This window comes from Nanorana parkeri, unplaced genomic scaffold, assembly GCF_000935625.1.
Source record: "Nanorana parkeri isolate BGI_ZX_2015 unplaced genomic scaffold, ASM93562v1 scaffold97, whole genome shotgun sequence".
Lineage (NCBI taxonomy): Eukaryota > Metazoa > Chordata > Amphibia > Anura > Dicroglossidae > Nanorana > Nanorana parkeri.
In genome coordinates this window covers 751,100-772,088 of record NW_017306365.1, presented here as the reverse complement: position 1 = coordinate 772,088, position 20,989 = coordinate 751,100, and the positions used below count along the sequence as shown (strand labels likewise).

Genomic DNA, 20,989 nt, shown 5'->3' with positions numbered 1-20,989 from the left:
ACACTGGCAGACATTACCTGTGCCAGGGCAAAAAGCAAAGTGCAGTAAGCTAAGTACCCCAGATTTAATTTACTGGAGTCCTATGACTCAGTGATCATTTCAGATTGGTTGCTATAGATTACTATATTTTACTGCTTGAATAAACCTGGAATATTCAATGTTCACTTTCACCCTTAACAACATCTTGCAGTTTATTTTTTACAATAGGGTTGATTGCTGACTTTATCCATTTGTGTGCAAGCAAAAATACCGTTTTTGTTTTGTTTTGTTTTCCATGCACGTGATTCTTTGCAAAGAATTTTGTTACTTCACTTCACCTCATTCACTAAGCTTAGTAAAAAAGTCACTTTGCAAACTTAATGTTCTCTTCTCCTTAGGTCAACCCATTAGTCTAGATGTCAAATACAATTAGGGTCTGTAGAAACTACCCTGTTTTATTGCACACCTGACTGTCCCTTTTATTTTATAGAAACTTATGTCAATCATTGAGGCTCCTAAAAACGGCTTTCTTACCAGTGATAAATGTAGTAAGTGGAAATCCATACTGAGGTCACATAAGGTAGAGAAGCCCCTCAGTCACTGTGCCCTTTCAGTAAACCCACCATCTGCTGCATGATTCCTGAGCTTTGAACACATTTGTCAGCTAATTGTCTTGTGTATTTTCTGCTGGGTCTATAATTTCTGGATAAATGGATTATTGAAGGATTTTTCTAATTACCACCATTTATTGTCTGACCCTACAGCTGTCGCTCTGCAGATAGAGAACCACATACCATTAATATGAACCATTTTCTTGTTTTCGACAACAAACCAAACCAAGCATACGGTTATTACCTCATGTTCCACTTAACAATGATGATAACATTTTATACACTGCAGTAAGTGACTCATAAAAAAAGTAAAAACCTTTCCAATGGCACTAACAACAATTACAGAAGCCACCTTTACCAGCAGAAAGTTCAGCAAAAAGTGAGCAGTATCTAACCTACCAAATGCAGCTTGAAATGTAGTAATGCTCAACAATTAGCACCTGTTGCCAATCTTTTAAATTATTGGATACATATTTGATTATAAAACTATATCTGACACTGATGGCCTGATAGTCATCATTGTATATTGTTGGTACATTCCCTTTGGGACATTAAAGGCAATATGTTGTATTTTCATTATTTTTTTTTCATATAAATCTGTAACCAAGATCATCTTCTTGTAAATAATATTATCAAAATGTGCTAAAACGTTTCTATCTTCAGTATGTCCTAAATCTGTAACCAAGATCATCTTTATATTAATAACATTAGCAAAATTTGATAAAACTTGTGTATGTTTAGTATGTAATTCCATGTAGACAGCCGCATTTGCCCAATACATGTGTGGGCTCTGCTTCCTGCGGTACAGTGCCTCACAATGCATTACGACGCCTTCTCGCCATGGAAGTTTGAGTTGGTGACCAATGAGCCACATTAGTCATCTTGTTAGAGGTCTTTCAGCCCTGTATGGCAGTGCTCAGTAGAAATGTTGCAAAGCTGTATTGCAGGAAGAGGAAAATGGTAGGATGATAACGTCATCTTCTCCCATATAAATTATGTCCTCCAATTTCCTCTGTTTTGCCGCCAACTGACTTGGAAGAGCAACTCTACTGAGGTAGTACAGAATCAGAGTGAATTTCCCCTTCTTAAAAAGTCAGTTTTACTACTTGGATAAGGTAAAAATTATCATGCAGAAAAAAAATAAAATAAGAGACACTGATGTCTTCTCTAACTACACTACTGATCTGCACTAGAGTTGTGGCAGAGGGACAACCAAACAAAAAGAGTAGGATAATGAGTTGCTAAGAATAAACAGATACACATAAAATATAATTCTTTACTCAAAACATTCACATCTATTATTTGATCATTATATTCACAATTGATTGACCATACTAATGTACCATGAGCTGTAAATATAACTTGTTTTACACAGGGATTCCCAAAGACTTTACATTTTTTAAGGGTTCCTCCAGTAATTAGTTCATAAAGGCTGCACAATAAGCTCAAAATGTGAACTGTGTTTTTGTTTGTTTGTTATGGTCCTCTCGATTTGATTGCTTGATTAATTGGATTCCATTGCTGTTTAGCCTCGTCAGTGACAGTGTGCATTGCAAGGCAGTAGACCGTACCTGTGAGTGTGCTTATGTTCAACAAATTTGATGACCACATGCAGCTTTATGTGCTATTGCTGCTTGACCTCCAGCAAGTCAATTGCCTCTATTATATTCCTGTGTTATTTATAGTAACAAAAAATGCTGATCAATCTGTACTAATATAAAAGGGGAAAGAAATGTTGTCAATGAAAGGTTGATGGACTTGATGTAAATAATATCTATATGTGCTGAAACTTTTGTATGTTCAGTATGTCATTAATCGGTATCCAAGATCATTGTTATGTAAATAACATTAGAAAAATGTGTTAAAACTTTAGTATGTTTAGTATGTTTAGTATGTCTAGTATGTCATTCTATATAGACAGCTGTATGTGCCAAAAACACGTGCGGGTTCTGCTTCCTGCTGTACAGTGCCTCACAATGGTGATAATAATTGTCAAATAAATTGTCTCTGAATAAACAGTTGAAGCAATCACGGAGTGCATCTTACATCCCCAATGCAGCTATTTCATGCTTGTGCAGCAATTTTCTCCATAACGAGTCTCCATGTTTCATAGACACTCATTATGGAGAATTTATCAAGACTGGGGCAGACACTCTGGTGCAGTTGCCCAAAGTAACCAATCAGCATCTATCTGCAACTTCTTCAGTTAATCCTTGGAAAATAAAAAATAAAAGCTGATTGGTCGTCATGGATGGCTGCTCCAGATTTTGTCTGCTCCAGTTTTGATCAATTTCCCTCATCGTATGTGAAAATAGGAGAACATTGTCTAGGACAGCTTCAGAAATGATAGAACAACTTATTGACATATTGCAACAAACAAAAAAATTATAACAAAAATAAATGAAATGCATCTGCAAAGAAGCGAATGGCAAGGAATGGGAGGGGGGTAGTACAAATAGATTGAGATGGAGAGTTGGTAGGTAAATGGGAAAGGATGGGGTGAGGTATAGGGCAGGCTCACCTATAGCTCATAAGTAATCCAGTATTTAATTTAGATTAAATTGGGTAAATCTTGCTTGGCATATAGTACTTGATCCAAGGTGGCTTATGTCTTCTTAGCTGAGTAAAGATGAATTATTTGATTGTTATTAATTTATATGTCACTATTAGTAGTTTGAGGAGGGCTTCATAGAGTTTGGGTTTTTATAGATGCCTTTACCTTTTTCTGTATAGATATGATATTAGACATTGAATAGTGCTTAATTTTATTTCACCAAATGTATTTAAACCTGCCACCAGCCTCTCTGTAATCTACAACTTTCCTCCAGACATGCAGTGCCCTATGAGAACATCTCACCTGGGATGAAAGACTCACTTCTACAAATCTGAGGATAAAGCTGGAGATGCCTACATTTTTTCCTCAACCTTTGTTCAGACCTCTGAAAAATAGGACTGAGTCAATCACAAAAGCAGGAAATTATATTTCTGGGGGGCCTGCTGTATATATAGCCTCCCTGTTGCTTCCAGTGTTTGATTGTTTGCCAATTTAAAACAAAATGCTACATGCAGATTGAAGTGAAAAGGTGATTGCCAATAATTTACATGACAAAATCTCTGGTGTCGCCGTTATATAGGATATCTACATCTTTGTCTAAGGTGGAGTTTTCTGATAAATAATCGTTTATAGTAAATATAGGTTGTTATGCAAAATATCAGCATTTGGAATGGTCTGAGGTTAACGGACAAATGCAGAAGTCTCCTGCCTAGCTAAATACTGAACCTTCACATAACAGAATGGGCTCCATGCTTATTTTCCATAGAGATGGGTGACTGCTCCACCTTCTCATAGACAGTAAAGATTAAGAGGATGACAAGAGGCATCTGCTTACACAGCGTTAGGAGCTAATCTCCAGGCCCTACGAAAACTCCTGAACAGAGACAGGAGCAAGAGATTGATAAACCTCTTCATTCCTACTCTGTAGAGCTTCACCTTCTGCAGAATCATCTGATTTTTGGATCTTCCATACTATGATACGACATATGAGCTGCCTCAATCAATATACTGGGTAATTTAGAGAAACTGGGCTCATATGTCAAATTGACAGACTGTTCACACCTCTGAAAGAAGCTTAGAACCTGTTAAGAGGAGAATCATCTAAGGAAATACTCTAGAAAGTTAAGGTGACATGAGTTCACCCACTGGATCCGTTTTTAGTACCAGTGCAGAAGAAAGTCAGTCAGGTAAGGCACATTTATTGATATTCCTATTCCACCCATTTATTTGTTGCAAAGATTCATGTATTTTTTTGTCAGTTAAATACCTGTGATAATAATAATACAGAATTTGAGGACACTATCCACCTCCTTTATTTAAGACAGGAATGACATTGTCTCAGTTTGTTTAATCCAGTCTCATTAATAAAGGATATGGGTAGAAATAGGTTTTTACAAAGTCATGCCTCTTTTACTGCATGTAGGGAAAAAACAAGAATCCCCTCATTTCAATGAACATCAATTTGAAATTTAGCCTCAATATCTTTGTAAAATGCATTGTTGATTTATTTCCATATCAGAAATACATTGAGAGAATACAGTTATTTACAACATCAAACTAATTATGTTAATACAATGTGGTAAACATTATTTATACCACATTTTGTATTTGCAGATGCATGAAAGTGTCATGCTGAGATGCTAGGAATTTGAAAAATCAAATACCTCTCATGGCTTTGATCAGTCGTTGCTGAGATGATAATTGGGTCTATTAGTCCGGGCAACCATGCTCCTTTGTGGTTCCCTATTTCCCCACCCCACTTCTCCCCTTCCTTCCCTGTTCTCTTTTCCTTCTCTGGTCTTACCTTTTCACCTCTTTTCATGTGTTCTCTTTACTAGGTTTTTCTTCTTTCTTTTAGACAGGCATTTAATTCCTGAATTACTGATAGTTTCTGGTGATGCGCATAGATGGTGGGAAAATTAGGGGCAATGGGCACCTTTGTGTCCATTTGCTCTCCCACCAGTGCACCCCTCTTGTGATTGCCCTTGACCATTGACTTTGGCCTTATGGTTCAGTAAGATCAATGTATGCTTTATATCTTGCCTTAATGTAATTTTGTATTGGGTTTGTCATACCTGTGGCTCTGGATATAATGCATGGATTCTCGATGTCTAATGCTGTAATAAAAGCATTTCCATATTTGCCTGTATCGTCTTTAATGTCTTTGTTATCTATGTCTATGGTTATCTATGGTAATTTTTATTAAATAAAATAAATAAATAAATAACACCTTTGTAAAAGAAAAATCAAATACATTGGAAATCGCCTATGGGTCCTATTTTTTAAAGTGTCTTAAAAGATCTTAGTGAAAGCAAAGAGTCTGAGCCACACTTACATTGAAAAATTATATTATAAGATTAAGAATTGAAATATAATTGCAGGGTGTGCTGTAACACCTTGATAAACAAGACCTCGGAATGTAATTTGTTTGGCTGGAATACTTTGGTTGTATCTCTAGATATTAGAATGTAGGAGACAGATGTATGCTGGCCATGCAGAAAATGAATTGCAAAGTGTGGTACTTACCTCTTTGATTTTCCTTCCAGTTCCTAGTCCTGCCCCAGGTCCAGCCCCTAGCCCAGCTCTGCTGTGCAGAGTATGTGGTGACAGCAGCAGTGGGAAGCACTACGGCATCTTTGCTTGCAACGGTTGCAGTGGTTTCTTCAAAAGGAGTGTTCGCCGAAAGCTTATCTACCGGTAAGTCCACTTACTGTATACAGCTTTACAGAATTCTTCCTTGACATTCTGTTCATGTCAGTGTAAGAATGTAACAATTGCATCATTACAGATTCATTTACATTGTACGTGACTGGATGTCAACTTTTCAACTTCCTATTTATTACTCTGTTCTAAAAAAAACGAAAAATGATGAAATATTTGCTGAACAATGCACTCTAAAATGGAGGAGTGCATTGACAGATCGGTGGATTGTTCTAATTCACCAAAATCACCAAAAATTAGAGTTCGCTTTATTTCGGATGTACATATTTTGCATACAGTTAGGAGTTGCATTTTCATCCCCAATAAAATGTAAGCTAAAATTTTGAGTCCAGAACATTCCCTTTGTTACTATGGGGGAGAATGTTTTCTAGAAGTATAAATTAACACGATGTTATGCATACTTGGGATATAGGGAAAAACAAACCATTTTTGGAAATTAATTTTTTTTTATAAAAAAACGAAAATAACATATCTCAATGACACAACATTTTACCTCTTTAGACCTAACAACTTCATAAATTACAGGTACTTTATGCCTTAATATGACTTTAAAATTACGTTAATTGGCCTTTCCAGTGACTGATTTTTAATCTATTATCTAGAATGCTTTGGGTCTTTTTTATACTTAAATATATTGTACAAAAAACCTGCTTTACACACTATGACCTGTTCTAGTTATTGTTTATTAGGGCTGGATGATTACTAAACCACAATGTTTCCAGTTTTCATTTCTCTGAAATGTCGAAATTATAGATTGATATTTAACATGTATTTATAAACCAGTAAAGAAAAGGGTGCTGCCTTACTAATGACTGTACTATTGCAGTGCTGTATGCAACCCAAGCTCTAACAGAAAAGTTTGTGAAAAAGACACCGCTCATGTTCATATGCCCAAACTCATCCTGTCCTAAAAGCCGACAGAGGAACACCATGGCTGTCACTTCTAATCCAATGTATCTAAAGCTGCACTCAACAACCTGGACCTCAATGTAAAAAAGTTTATTCCCAGGAATCTTAATCTTTACAAGCATGATAAGATCCACAGGCTCTCGCATGTTTTGCCAAAAAAGCCTAATCATAGAGACACAAGAACAAGCTCTAACAAATTATGACTTCATAATATTAAGCATGATGCCATTTTGGCTGCAAAGGCTGTGTTAGCTAAAACAAACCTGTGGTGATCATGTGCACATTTTTTAGAAAATGTTTTCTTTTCTTGCAGTCAATTTTCTAGAGAGAGATCCATACTTATTTTTCTTTAATGTAAAATAATTGAACATTTATATGAACAGCCTTTTTGTTTTACTTTGCGCTCCAGATGCCAGGCTGGGACAGGGATGTGTCCAGTGGATAAAGCACATAGAAATCAGTGCCAGGCTTGCAGACTGAAAAAATGCCTTCAGACGGGCATGAACAAGGATGGTAAGCTCCTTCCCCGCTTTCTTAGGTAGCTTATAATGTATTACTGCTCTATAAAAATAGTGCTATAATGGGCTATGATTTATTCTGGGTTTTTGTTTTTGCATTCTTTAATTAGAAGTTTTCAAATGACAAATATTAAGTATAACAAATACTCAACTACAGATGGAAGAGTAGAATACACACGGAAAGGACAAAAGCAGATAGCTTTCCGAAGTGTATCAACAGTTCAAGGATGAACAGATTTATTCTGCTTTTTTTCAGCTGTACAAAATGAGCGTCAGCCCCGGAGTACAGCGCAAATTCGACTGGACAGTATTGAGCTAGAGACAGATAGCCGCTCTGAACACTTGGCAACCACTCGGGAGCCTCCTCCTTCCTGTCCACCAGTGAACAACTTGAGAACCCCTGTCCCAAATAACATATCAGGAACCCTGAGTCCACCCCATAACCACCGATTCATGGCTAGCTTGATGACAGCAGAGACTTGCGCCAAACTGGAGCCAGAAGAAGGTATATATGGTTTAACATGGATATAAGTATTTAACTGCCATTTCTTTATTCATTCAAGCATATTAACTTATACATAAATCTAAGAGCAGTCCAGTAGTAATGTCATAGCATTTAATAGATCAGAGTTGACTTTTTTTCTTACAGAAATACTAGAATTTCAGCTTGTGAATTTTACTGACATTTTAATGTCACCATAATGACAGGACCTGATGAAAATGGCAATTAGGAACCACTGCAAAAAGCAGAAATGAATTTTAAGTGCCTTTAAACTAAAGCATGTACTGCTTTTTAAGTATGCTTTGAGAAAAACAAAGACGAAGGAATGGGCTTCATGTGTCTGATCATTGCTGCCCTGTATGCCACTCACTGCTCTTCACAGACTGCAGTTACTTTCCACATCCTTATTTGCTTGTACCATAACCTGTGCAATAGGGTTTAAGACTTGTAAATGACAAGTGGGGAGAATGTAAAGAGCAGCACTATTGTGTGAAACACATATATCTTCCTATAATGTTTTTCATAATGTCCATGCACAAGCTCAATAGATTCGATTTTTAATCTTTTAATAGTGTGAAGTCAACACTAAAAACAGCTATGTATATGGTAATTATGAATTACATCTTCTCTTCTTCATGGTTGCCTAAAATAAGTACAGGTTTACGTCACTGCATTTTACAAATTAGATAACTATAAATACTGTAGAAAGAATTGCAAGTGTTGACACTTCTCATATACCTTATTTTTCTTGCAGCTGATGAGAACATAGATGTTACAAGTAATGAGCCAGAACACACTCCTAATGACTTTCAGATGTCTGCCTTTATCACATCTAGTCCAGAAGGGGTGTATGAAACCTCTGCCCGACTCCTATTTATGGCGGTGAAATGGGCAAAGAACCTGCCAGTCTTCTCCAACCTTCCATTCAGAGATCAGGTGAGATGAGAAATTGCTGATGTATATTCTACAATGTTGTGCTGACTTGGTGACCCTGTGGTTACACCAAAGAAATGTACACCTGTCCTCAAGGAGCTTACAATCTAAAATCCCTTTCTCACATGCACACATACAAGGGCCAATTTAGACTAAAGCCAATTAAATTACCAGCATGTCTGGAGTGTGGTAGGAGACCGGAGTAACCGGAGGAAAAAAATGCGAGCACAGGGATAACATGCAAACTCAATGTACAGGTTGCTTATTCAGTGCAGGAGCACTAAAATGTGCCCATGTTGTATATAGCTTCAATCTGTGAAACCATCATGCTTAAACTCCTAAACTTTGTGTATCTGGCTATGCAGAAGCCTTAATTACCATTTCTTTTTGTTATGCTCTTCATGTAGGTCATCCTTCTAGAAGAAGCATGGAGTGAACTATTTCTTCTCTGTGCTATCCAATGGTCTATGCCGCTTGACAGCTGCCCTTTGTTGTCTGTGCCTGACTTATCTTCCAGTGTTCATGGTAAAGCTATCTCCTCCAGTGTGGATGTACGAATCCTTCAAGAAACAATCGGTCGTTTTAAATCATTAAGTGTTGACCCAACAGAATTTGCTTGCATGAAGGCAGTACTCCTTTTTAAACCTGGTAGGTATTAAAAAATAAATCATAAATTGTTCCCAAGTATCAATTTCTGCACTGAAATTCATGTTCTCTTCTCTGATTAAATCGTACTTCTTGCTGTATTTCAGAGACCAGAGGCCTTAAAGACCCCGAACAAGTGGAAAACCTACAAGATCAGTCTCAGATGATGTTGGCTCAGCATACTAGAAATCATTATCCCAACCAGCCAGTCAGGTAATTACATTTAAAAATTCACCTTCAGGTGTTAATATTTTCTGTTTTCACATTTGCCCGGTAATAATGTATTGGTCACATTTTCTTTTATAATATGGTATAGAATGATATAAATCTAGTAAGCTGCAACAGGAGCTTTTACTGCGGCCAGCAAATAAACTGTCTTGAGTTCTCTTTCAAATGTTTCAGCAATAAAAAGGCACATTTTTATTATCATTTGTTTATATTTTTAGACTGTGGCTTTTTGTGTTTTATTAAAAAAAAATATATTTGACCCCAATTCTCAATTTAAGATATTAACCACTTCAAGACTAGGTGTTTAGACCCCCTTCCTGGCCGGGCTATTTTTCAGTATTCAGCGCTGCGGTACTTTGACTGACGTTTATTCCGTCATGCAACGCTGTACTGAAATGAATTTTATACAATTTTTGGGAGACAGATAGAGCTTTCTTTTGGTGGTATTTAATCACCACTGCGGCTTTAATTTTTTATTATAATTAGGAAAAATTACAGAAAATTTTGAAAAAAAAAAGTTTTTTTTTTTTTACATTGTTAGGAAACAATTATTATTACCCAGTTTTTTGGTAAAGTATAAAAGTCGGGGTCACGTCGGGTAAATAGACACCAAACATGTCATGCTTAAAAATTGCACGCACCCGCGAAATCGCAGAAAACTACCATACCCAAAATTGGCCATAGGCGACACTTTAAAAGCTTTTACCGCTCATCAGTTTAGTGTTATCAGTCATTGATGTCCCTAGAATTATTGCTCTCACTCCGACGTTCGCGGCGATATGTAACCTGTGCAACTTTAAATTTTTTTGGGGGGGGGACTTACATTTTTTTTTTTCATTTTTTTCCCCCTTTTTTTTCCCCCTTTTTTTTCCCCACTAAACTTCATTGCTATCACATACGAGGGCTAATTAAACTCCCCTATGTGATAGCAAAATATGTGACAGGTCCTCTTTATGGAGACATCAGAGGTCTCCAAGACCCCTAATGTCACCTAGGACCCCCCAAAAGAAGCTGATGAAGCACAGATTTGCTCCATCAACTTCTTTCCAGCTTCTGAAGCTGGAGAGTGGCACAAGAATGCGGAAGTGATGTATTATACAACACTTCCGCATTCTTGCAGAGGAGAGAGGACCGGAGGGAGCTCATGTAACAATCTCCCTCTGATCCCCTGTGACACAGGCGACATGCTGATCCCGGGCTCGCACCGGGCAAAGCGGAGCCCGGGATCAGCGGGACAACGGGGGGGGGGACCGATCGGCACCCATACACGCGATCCGCCGGCTCTACAGCCGGCGGATCTCTTGTATGGTAACAGGCATCGCTGCCTGTTTTTAAATAACAGCCATTTCCCCCTTTCGCGCGCGGGCGGGCGTGTCTGTGTGGACGTCTAAAGACGCCCGCTCAGATCTAGAGAGCTCCGGGCCGGCCGGTTTTCTACTACGGCCGGCCCGGAGGCAGTTAACAATGATGAGAGCCTGGAAACGCTAAACACTTAAGTATCCTGGACATTGCTGAATAAAAAGATAACTGCTAAATTGACTGGTAAAATGCCCAGATTCGAAATCTGCCATCACTGTACAGACAAGGTTAATTAGAGTAAACATAACTTCACGCAACCCTCTCCTTAACATTACATAGGGGAAGCTAGATGCTAGAAGCTAGATGTAGGAATTTTAAGCAAGTAAAAAGCATTTAAAAATGTAAGCGGCAATTGTTTTTTGTTATGAAGTGTGTATCAGAACATGTAAGAAATACCAAATACTGTGGGTGTTATCCCAATTTGGCTACAAAAGTGGAAATACACTTTAAACCCCAAATTCAGCCTCAACCTCCATGCCACCAACTGTATCTTCCTCATGAAGAGTGCCCTGCATGTTTGTTTGCTCTTTTTTCATACTTACCTTTTTCATAAGTCTGTGGGCCAGGTAATGTTGGACATTAACGTGCATTGTGTAAGGCTTAGCCCCCATTCACACCTATGCGTATTGTAATATGCGCGTCTGTCGCACGTTTTTTTTTACCGCGATTCGCGGTAAAAAAGTCGCGCGACCCCAAAGGCTACTTGGCAGTATACAAATGGAAAACGCCCTACAAAACGGACCAATACGCAGCAAAAAACGCTCCGGGACCTTTTCATGCGTGGGCCGTTTTGTAGAGCGTTCGGGACGGGCGGAAATACGGACAGGTGGGAACGATACCATTGACTACAATGCTATTTATTTTTTTGACCGTTTTGTAGAGCGTTCATCGAGCGTAGGACGCGCTACAAAACGGTCAGGTGTGAATGGGGCCTTAAGGCTGCCCTTCCAAATAAATGGCACATCAACACATGCACTTGATAATGCACTTGGTGATGCATGCATTACTACAACACAGAAATGTTAATGGGCCTACGTGACCCTTTTATAAAATGCAGCACACCACAACACGTGACATATGTGTAGCTACATTGCTTAAATTGAATGGTACTGCAATGCACTGTAGCACATGTTGATGGGCACTGTAGTAACATGTAGTAGTAGAACACACAAATCTAAATGGGCTGATAGGGGATCACTCTTGTTCATGGGGGAGGGGGCTTTTCCCCAACACTGTCAGTTTGCTTTGAATGGGCAAAGTGACAGTGTCTCCTTAATGAGCTTTATGAATAATATTTTAACATGCATTCTTTTTTTGATGCAGTGCCAGCACACTACAATGCACATACAATCATACATGAAGCGCTTTTTCTATGCTGTGCACTACAACACAGAGATGCTTCCCATTCTTGTGCGTTGAAACACATATGTATTGAAACGCTTTGGTACCATTTAATGGGGTGCCATTAAAAATGAATGGCACTGCAACTCACTGCTGCAGACTTTGAATTACCACAACCCAAATGTATTAACATTAATGTATTGATATTATTGCAGGTTTACCTTTTCGATTTTGTAAGACGTTCTGTTGTATTTGTGTGCACTACAGTAAAATTGATTTTAGTATATTTTCATTGAAAAATATAGATTTGATAAATATTTGTGCAACTATCATAGGATGCAGTGCCATCTTTTAATCCTACAAGCCCCGTGCTTAAAAAAAACAAAAAAAAAAACCCCGCTGGAGGTCTTTTAACTTTCAAAGCTTTAAGTGAAAAATAGGAAAAATGGCCTGGCCACCTAACGTGGAAAATGGGAGCCTGACATGGCAGTGAAAGGGTTAAAGAAGTGGGAGACTCTTGGCAGGTGTCTCCATGAAGCCTATTGTGATATTACTGACTGGAAGTTTATGGAAAGTATCAGCTCATTAATAGACAATACTGTAATGCAAAATGTTCAAGTAGAAGTTTGTTTTGGATTTTCAACATCCGCTTGATTTCCTAATAGTAAAAGTGCAACTGAAGCCAAAACTTTTTCTAGTTTGGAGAGATTAGAGAGGGAGTAGAACTCCTCTCAGGTTTTTATTACTGCCCGTGTCCCTGTGAAGCTCCTTTCACAAGGGCTGAGCACGGATCCTCTCCTGAACATATCAGTAATGAGCGGATGTCACCGCTGTGACATCCGTGTCCGTACAGTTTTTTCCTCCATCTTATGATGTAGTAAAAACTGCAATTACCAGACCCCATGGTGGTCTATGGGGATTCGGATGTAAATGGACATGTGTCTGTTTACATCAGATTACCCCCGTGCCGGGCACGATCTGGTCTGGTGAAACAGATCTCTGATCCGTTTGTTTTTCAGGATCTGTCCTGAGTCGGGGGTAACCGGGTGTAAACGGACGCCGGTCCATTTACACATGGCTGCCTATAGACTTACATTTGGCATCCAATCGGGTCTGCTTGAAAAACTGACAGGCGGAAACTGATCGGACCGGCCGTGTGAAAGGGCCTCCATTCTGGTGACCGTTATCACTGAAAGTCAAAGAAAATAACAAATTCTGGGGACACTTCCAATGGGAACACTAGTTCTGGTGACTCTGTTGACGGCCAGGGACTTCCCTCTATTTGGAGGGATTTCCTCCCACTTCCTGTTGTGGCTAATGCACAGGTAGTGAAGGAAAATATCTCCAGTGGGACACAGCAAAAAAAACAAAAAAAAACACTGTTCGTGGTTATAACCCGCCCTTACTCTAGTCAAAACTAAAAAAAAAAAAAGCTTCAATGGCTTTAATGGGGTCAAATTGAAAATTGGTCTTAACTGCAATGACAAAAAAAAAAATCAAAGGAGCAGGACTGAAATTTTTTCAGTGATCGAAATGTGGTATTTAGCAAAATCTTTTTTCAAACGCAATTGTGAACGACATTCGTCAAATGTGATGGCATTATTGAATATTCTGATGAGATTTTTTTCGTATGAATGTTCATACAAAAATCTGCCGGTGAATGGCCAGCATAAGACTGATTGAGGGTAGGTGGGGGTAACAAAATAAAATGTTACACTTAAGGGATAAGCCATTAACTTGACACATTGATTTCTATTTCATTAGGTTTGGAAAGCTGCTTCTACTGTCTCCATCTCTTCGATTCATCTCCTCTGAACGCATAGAGCTTCTGTTTTTCCACCGCACCATTGGAAACACTCCCATGGAGAAACTCCTCTGTGACATGTTTAAGAACTGAACATGCCACTAAGCCAGTGTGGCAGTAACACAATGTAACCAGCTGCTAATATAGTAGTGAAATGCAAGGCCCTTTTACAGGGGTCCATTCATGAAAAAGAAGACTGAGCTAAGAACTTCAATGGAACTTAAGCACAGCAATGCAATCACAAGACAAGGATTTCTGCCACACCTATTGCAGTATTGTGTGTGTATACCCACACAGGGAATATCATTCTTCTACCTGCCATATTTACAAAGACTTGTATATGAAGAAATTAATCAGGGAGCAGAATCTACAGCAACTTGATATAGTAACATATTAATCTGAATTATAAAATGTCTGGGTGCATTGGGCAGCAACTCTGTTTCCCTTCATTAAAGCTGAACTCCAGGACAAACAAATATTGTCTAAAATCAAGAGTCATGTGTATTCTTACTTGAACCTTGGTGTACTTTGTTTAATTCTTCCAGATCCGTGCAGTAACCTAGTGGGAGAATGTTCGTTTATGCAGGTGTTTCCTGTAACTAAGACCAGTCACTGCTTCTCCATCTCTTTGTGCAGGGTGACTGGTCTTGTATATACCCCTTCTCATAGTTTTCTGCAGGCAGCTTGTAGTGGGTGGGGCATTCTGGGCTCCTCCCAAAGCTCTGCTTTCTGTACAGGCTTTGTACAGCACAGTCATTATATCACTACTACTTTGGTAAAAACTGCAAAGGCATTTGGTGCACACAAAGTGGATTTATATTCATTGTGGATATTTAAGAATATATTTAAATGAAAGGTTTGAGTTCAGCTTTAAATATGGATCATTTTTGTTCCTAGACATACTCTTCTTGATCTTTGACAGTGTGCTGTCAGCTCCAAAAAGGTTTAATATGTGTCAAAAAAGAAACATATTCTTACATGTTATTGCTGCGTGAACCTTCCTGTAATATTAGACTATTTGTATTTGGGGTTTTTTTTTGTGTTAATGTTTTACAGCTTATATGAAATAAATATTTATTTTACAATCCAGCCATACTAAAGATACATCACCAAACATCATACACATATTTACACAGGATGGGCATGTATGTACATGTACAATTTTCTTGATAACATGCAAAGTCAATGATAACAACACAGGAGCAGTACAGATACATGGAACACAAACATAAAGCTAAGCTCTAGATAAACACTAGTGATGACCAGTTCATGAACAAATCATTCCTTTGAATCGATTCTTTTCAGTGAACTGGATGAATTGATTCATCAGACTGAACTGATTAATTTGAAACAGTTCTGTGTTGAATCAACAGGGCCGCAGCACTAATATGATCCTAGTGTGAGAGAGGTCAGCTTCTGCCAGCCCCTCCCTGCAATCAATCAGGCAGCTAACAGTACGCTGACAACCAACAACTGGTTACAAGCTTACAACAGTTCTGAGGCAATAGTATACAAGTACAATGAATCAAAGAATCATGACACCAGTAGAACAGTTACCGAATCAATCTCCAGTAGAACAGAGTAACACTGAAAGAATTAAAGAATCATGAGTCTCCAGTAGAAAAGTAAACGGAAAGAATCAGTAGAACACAGTACACTGAAAGAATCAAAGAATCAAGAGTCTCCATTAGAACACAGTACACTGAAAGAGTCTAAAGCTGGCCATACAGCTATAGATTATCTGCAGATGGTCTATGGTCAGATGGAAAAAGTGCCATAGATTCCTCCATCTACGCTAAACTGTGTGGATGGAGGAATCTCCCGCTGGGCCAAGGTTCAGTATTTTGCTAGTTGGCCCTGCTGGCTCCCAAAACACCTGAACAATGCCTGCATCCAATCAGAGTGTTCAGGTATTTTGACAGCCAGCGGAGCCTACTAGCAAGATACTGAAGATTGGCCCAGCGGGGCCGACAAGCAAGATACTGAAGCTTGGCCCAGCGGGAGATTCCTCCATCCACGCAATTTAGCATAGATGGAGGAATCTGTTGTACTTTTTCCATCTGACCATAGAAAATCTGCAGACAATCTATAGATATATGGCCTGCTAAAGAATCATGAGTCTCCAGTAGAACAGTACACTGAAATAATCAAAGACTCGTGAGTCTCCAGTAAAACACAGTACACTGAAAGAATCATCAGTCACCACCAGTAGAACAGTACACTGAATTCTTTCAGTGTACTGTGTTTTACTGGGGACTCACGGGTAAGGGAACGACAGCCTTTCACGGTAAGGGAAGGACAGCCTTTCACGGTAAGGGAAGGACAGCCTTTCAGACAGCTTTGCAGGGCGATAAGAGAGATGACGCACACAGTCTGGATGAGAGGAGAGCCTCATTCAGATTGATGCTTTAAACCTTTAGGATCTAGTTTGCTTCACCTCAAGATGTTAAAGGGACAAGCATCCCTTCTGAGACATCTGTTTCATTCAGCAGCTATATAACTGAATGAGAGAGCTGTCTCATTTTTATAATATAAAAAATAAATTTCAACCTCCTATTTAATAATATTTACTTGCTTCCGGTCCTGAGATTTCCACGCCCCCTAGATCTTCGGACCTGTCTTAGGCCAGTCTGATAGAACATACCAAACAAGTAGGATTTGAGAAGGGATGCATGTCTCTTTAATGCTAATTCACTTTAAAATATCTTGTTGTTTAGTTGGTTAGTCAGCTCCTGAGCTTCAGTTCACTTATTTGTCAGCAGACTCCGGAAGTAAACCGATGAATTGATTCATGAATCGGTTCATTTGAATGAACTGTTCGGAAATAACTGATTAATCTAAAAGAGCCGGACTTCCTATCACTAATAAACACACATATGAAATATATACAAGGGAGCTTTTCCTGCCAAAGGATTTCAGTCCACCCAGTCCTCAGATTTACACAGCACAGCCAGGTGAAAGAAACCACACACAGTTAGAGACCCTGCTGTCAGACCATTAATTTCAAAAACAATCTTTCCAGATTATATGGTTATTTAAGGTAATTTATACATGTTATGTACCTGCAAAGACAGTGAAGAGAAAATAAGAGGGCTATGGCATGCACGGGTAGTTCAATGGTTACATGTAGAGATGCTAGAGGTGCTGTCTGGGCCACTGTATAGTATTTCCATAAATGTGGGACACTAAGCCTCCAGTTAGTTTGCAGTGATGAAGAATGTGGAGAGCGAGTTTAGCCCTATGTGACTACCAGATTGATTTGAAAATCTTTAAGGTGGCCATACACTGTACAACCATCGCAAGACCTTAGTCTTGCGATGGTTGTAAAGTGATTAAAGAAACGTACGATCTGCCCATCTTGGACAGGCAGATCGTACTTTCGATCATCGCAAGCTCGCCCCCCTGAGGGGCGGGCTTCTGATGACCGCAATGCTGAACGAGCAGTGTGCGCGTGCGCACACCGGCCCGTTCGGCATTTGTCTCCCGAGCACCGTTCAAACCAGCCGAAAATCGTACGATTTTCGGCTGGTTTTCTAGCGTGCTCCTTTCACTAGCGTCTCCGTTCACACTGCTCGATTCTCGTACGATCGCAGGATTTCCCGCGATTCTCGTACGAGAATCGAGCAGTGTATGGGCACCTTTACTCTGTTAAATACTGTATGTGCCAAGGGATAGGGACAGGCAAGACCTGGAAGTAGCAAAGGAGTCTTGAAAGGAAAGACATTTTAATAGTATGCATAGTATACTAATAGTAGGCATTCTGCAATACCAGTATATGGGTAAGGAATGCTAAGTTGTCAAGAGATTTAAAAATACCCTAAAAAGGGGCTGGAAATTAGCTTTGTGTAAAGAGCCAAAGAAGGTGGAGATGTGGATACCCAGACATGGCAGTGTTGTTGGCCAAGTGAAACTGTTGTTTGCTTGGATTTTAATGGAGAATTTGAGCATTTAACATTATATTCAGTGCCAGTATCTTGTGAGGGTTGTTAACTGCTAGGGGCTCTAGAGCCAAGATGGATACAATTCCTGCTGGGTTCCCCGGAGTATAGGAAAGGGTTCAGGAATGGAGCCTGCATATTTTATTGCTGCAGATGATGGTTGGACATAGAGAGCAGTGACCCAGGTTAGGAAGTCATCGCCCAATAAACATTTAGGCAGAACAAAGAACATGTATTGCTATAAGAGTATGTCAAAATCTTTGTACACATCCAAAGAGAGCAGCAATGTTTCTACAGATCACAAGTAGGCTAAATGGATTAGCTGTATTATGCGACGCACTTTGTCTTCAGCCTGCCTACAAGGCACAAAGCCAACATTGTCTATATGTACAAGTCAAGTTTAATATGTGGGCTTGTCTTTATGTAGTTGCTAGAGTTGTTCCAATTCTGTTTTCACCTTAATTTTACACTTGTCCCTAATTTTATGTCAGCGGGAGGCAATTTGAATTAGTGGCGAGTGTAGAGGTGTACAAGGCAGGATAGGAAGAAATATGTTTGCAATCATCCATTAGCTTTGGTATGAAATACTAGACATGTGCGATTTCTGTAAATTCAGATATTTGGGCGCATCCACATTTCATTCAGAACAAACGAAAGAAGTGGAAGAGCTGTAATTTATAGCTCTCCAGTTTCTCTGCTCTTTGTTGACAATCTGGACTTGTATCCTGAATGAAAACAAAGTAACAGAAAATTGTTACAAAATGTAAAGAAAGAAGCTGAGAGATCTGTGTTATTCTGTAACAGCTTCTTTGCTGACAAAGAATCTGACAGCTGTCACAGAATACACAAAACTGTTAAACAGTCCACTAACATAATAAAAAACAAACAAACAGCGGGCAGTCCCACTGACAATTCATACCAGACCCTTTAGGTCTGGTAGGAATGTTACCCCCTGAAAAAAAAACAAAAAACAATGTGCGTTCCCCTGGCAATTAATACCAGACCCTTTAGGCTTAGTAGGAATTTTAAGGGGGACCCCAAGGCCAAAAATATGAAAAGAAAATACTGGTCCCCCCCTAAAATTCCATACCAGACTCTTAAGCCGGGCTGCAGGCTGGCAGGGCAGGGCACATGCACTTAGCATTGGGAGGGTGCTTTTCCAGGGGAGAATCCCTGGAAAAGCACCTCATCCCCATGCCGATGTGGACTAGGGCCTCTTCCCCACAACCCTGGCCCAGTGGTTGTGGGGGTTAGCGGGCAGGGGTCATCTGCATTTGGTTACCCCCTTTCATAAAGGGAGCACCCACATGCCACCCCCCTTGTGTAGTCCTACCCCTACTCATTCACTAAAGAGTTAAATAAAATGTAAATCAAATACACAAGTTTTAACAATAACTTTATTTTATTTTTTTTTAAACAAAAAAAATGTTTCCCGATGTCAATCCTGACCCCTGGCAGCCATTGAAAAAAAAAAACCCTGCCGCTGGCTGCCTGATGTAAACATTGGGAAGAAATAAGCAAAGCCTGCTATTAGCTATTTAAAATTGAAATAGCCAAGAGCAGGCTGGCTAATGCACCCGCCCACTGCCTGATGTCAATCACAGAGCAGCGGACCTGAGAAAGAAATCCTCTGATTGATATCAGGCAGGGGCAGAGCAATAGCCAGCTTGCTATTGGCTATTACAACTTAAAATAGCCAATAGCAGAATGGCTATTGCTCCTGCAGAGGAGCAGACCTGAGAAAGTTCTCTCTCAGGTCCGCGCCTCTGGGATTGACATCAGGCAGTGGGCGGGTGCATTAGCGAGCCTGCTGTTGGCTATTTCAATTTTAAATGGCCAATAGCAGGCTTTGTTTATTTCTGCCCACTTCCCAATGTAAACATTGCATCGGGCAGCCAGTGGGTTGTTTTCTTTTATTTCTGCAACTAATTTTAATTCATAATTATCATTTAACTCATCCGAAATTAACGAAAATTTGGATTCATCCGAATCCAAATGCCAAAACGCATTTACTTTCAGACCCGAATGCCGAAAACGAAATATCGAAACTAAACAAATGTTTTGGCCACCTTACATGTCTATGAAATACCTGAGATCCCAGGCACGAACAAACCAGCAAGTGTCATAGTAAACCTTGTCAAGCAAGCATAGTAAACCTGCCAAGGTTTAGGGCTTGAGAGGTAGGCTCAGGAGGAAGCTGAAGGTCAGGCTCCTAGAAGCAAGCACAAAAATCCTGGTGGTCTGTATTTAAAAAAACTCTTGCCATTGTGGGTTAGTGAACGTTTAAAGGGGTATCCCTAGTGTAATCTGTTGCTTGCGGATTGCAGGTTTAAAGGGATATGGCCAGAGGGCTAAATGCTTCAGGATAGTTGCTTGGGCCAGGTTAGCATACAGAATGTAAACATGATCCTGGAAGGTTAAAGTTGGCACTTCTCTAACTGCCTGGAAAGTCTTTCTTTAGTGTGCATGAAATGTAATTTTGCTTTAGCGAATCGCCGCACAATGCTAAAGAGTAGGTGGCCACGTACTCTGTAAACCCTGTCCATTTCCAGTCTTTAATCCAGCAGGCCAGGGGCAATCCTGAAAAGGGGCAGTAACCAAGCCCTGCAGATCACATATGGATTCAGGGAGGCCCCAAATGGGGTGGTTGCAGTATCTGTCATGGTTCTCCTAATCGTCGAGTAGATTGTATAGGGCGGTCAGCTCCTTTTGCGCGGTTTATAAGTCTTATTCATGGCTCTCCAGTACAGTGGTAGCATCATCATTCTCCCTTCAAGGAAGGCAGTAAAGTGACCTATTTCCCCGATCTTCTGCTGGAGCTTTGCGCTAATGGCAAAGAAGGTCTTGGCCAATTCTCGCATGTAGTCCAGGAGAGTGCAATGTATCCCTGTTCCCCGGGGAGCTAATCAGAAAACAGGTTTTCTGTGTAGGACGAATACTGGAAAAT

General features: G+C 39.7%; 1 protein-coding gene across 1 annotated transcript; it reads left to right on the top strand.

The window, feature by feature from the left end:
* Positions 1–4,219: 4,219 nt before the first annotated feature.
* NR2E3 (nuclear receptor subfamily 2 group E member 3) lies at positions 4,220–14,257 on the top strand. Its single transcript, XM_018552781.1, has 8 exons — positions 4,220–4,331; positions 5,691–5,841; positions 7,184–7,287; positions 7,549–7,797; positions 8,549–8,730; positions 9,135–9,375; positions 9,480–9,585; positions 14,065–14,257. The coding sequence occupies exons 1-8, from the start codon at positions 4,277–4,279 to the stop codon at positions 14,195–14,197; spliced, it is 1,221 nt and encodes a 406-aa protein (XP_018408283.1). The 5' UTR covers positions 4,220–4,276; the 3' UTR covers positions 14,198–14,257.
* The last annotated feature ends 6,732 nt before the right edge of the window (positions 14,258–20,989 follow it).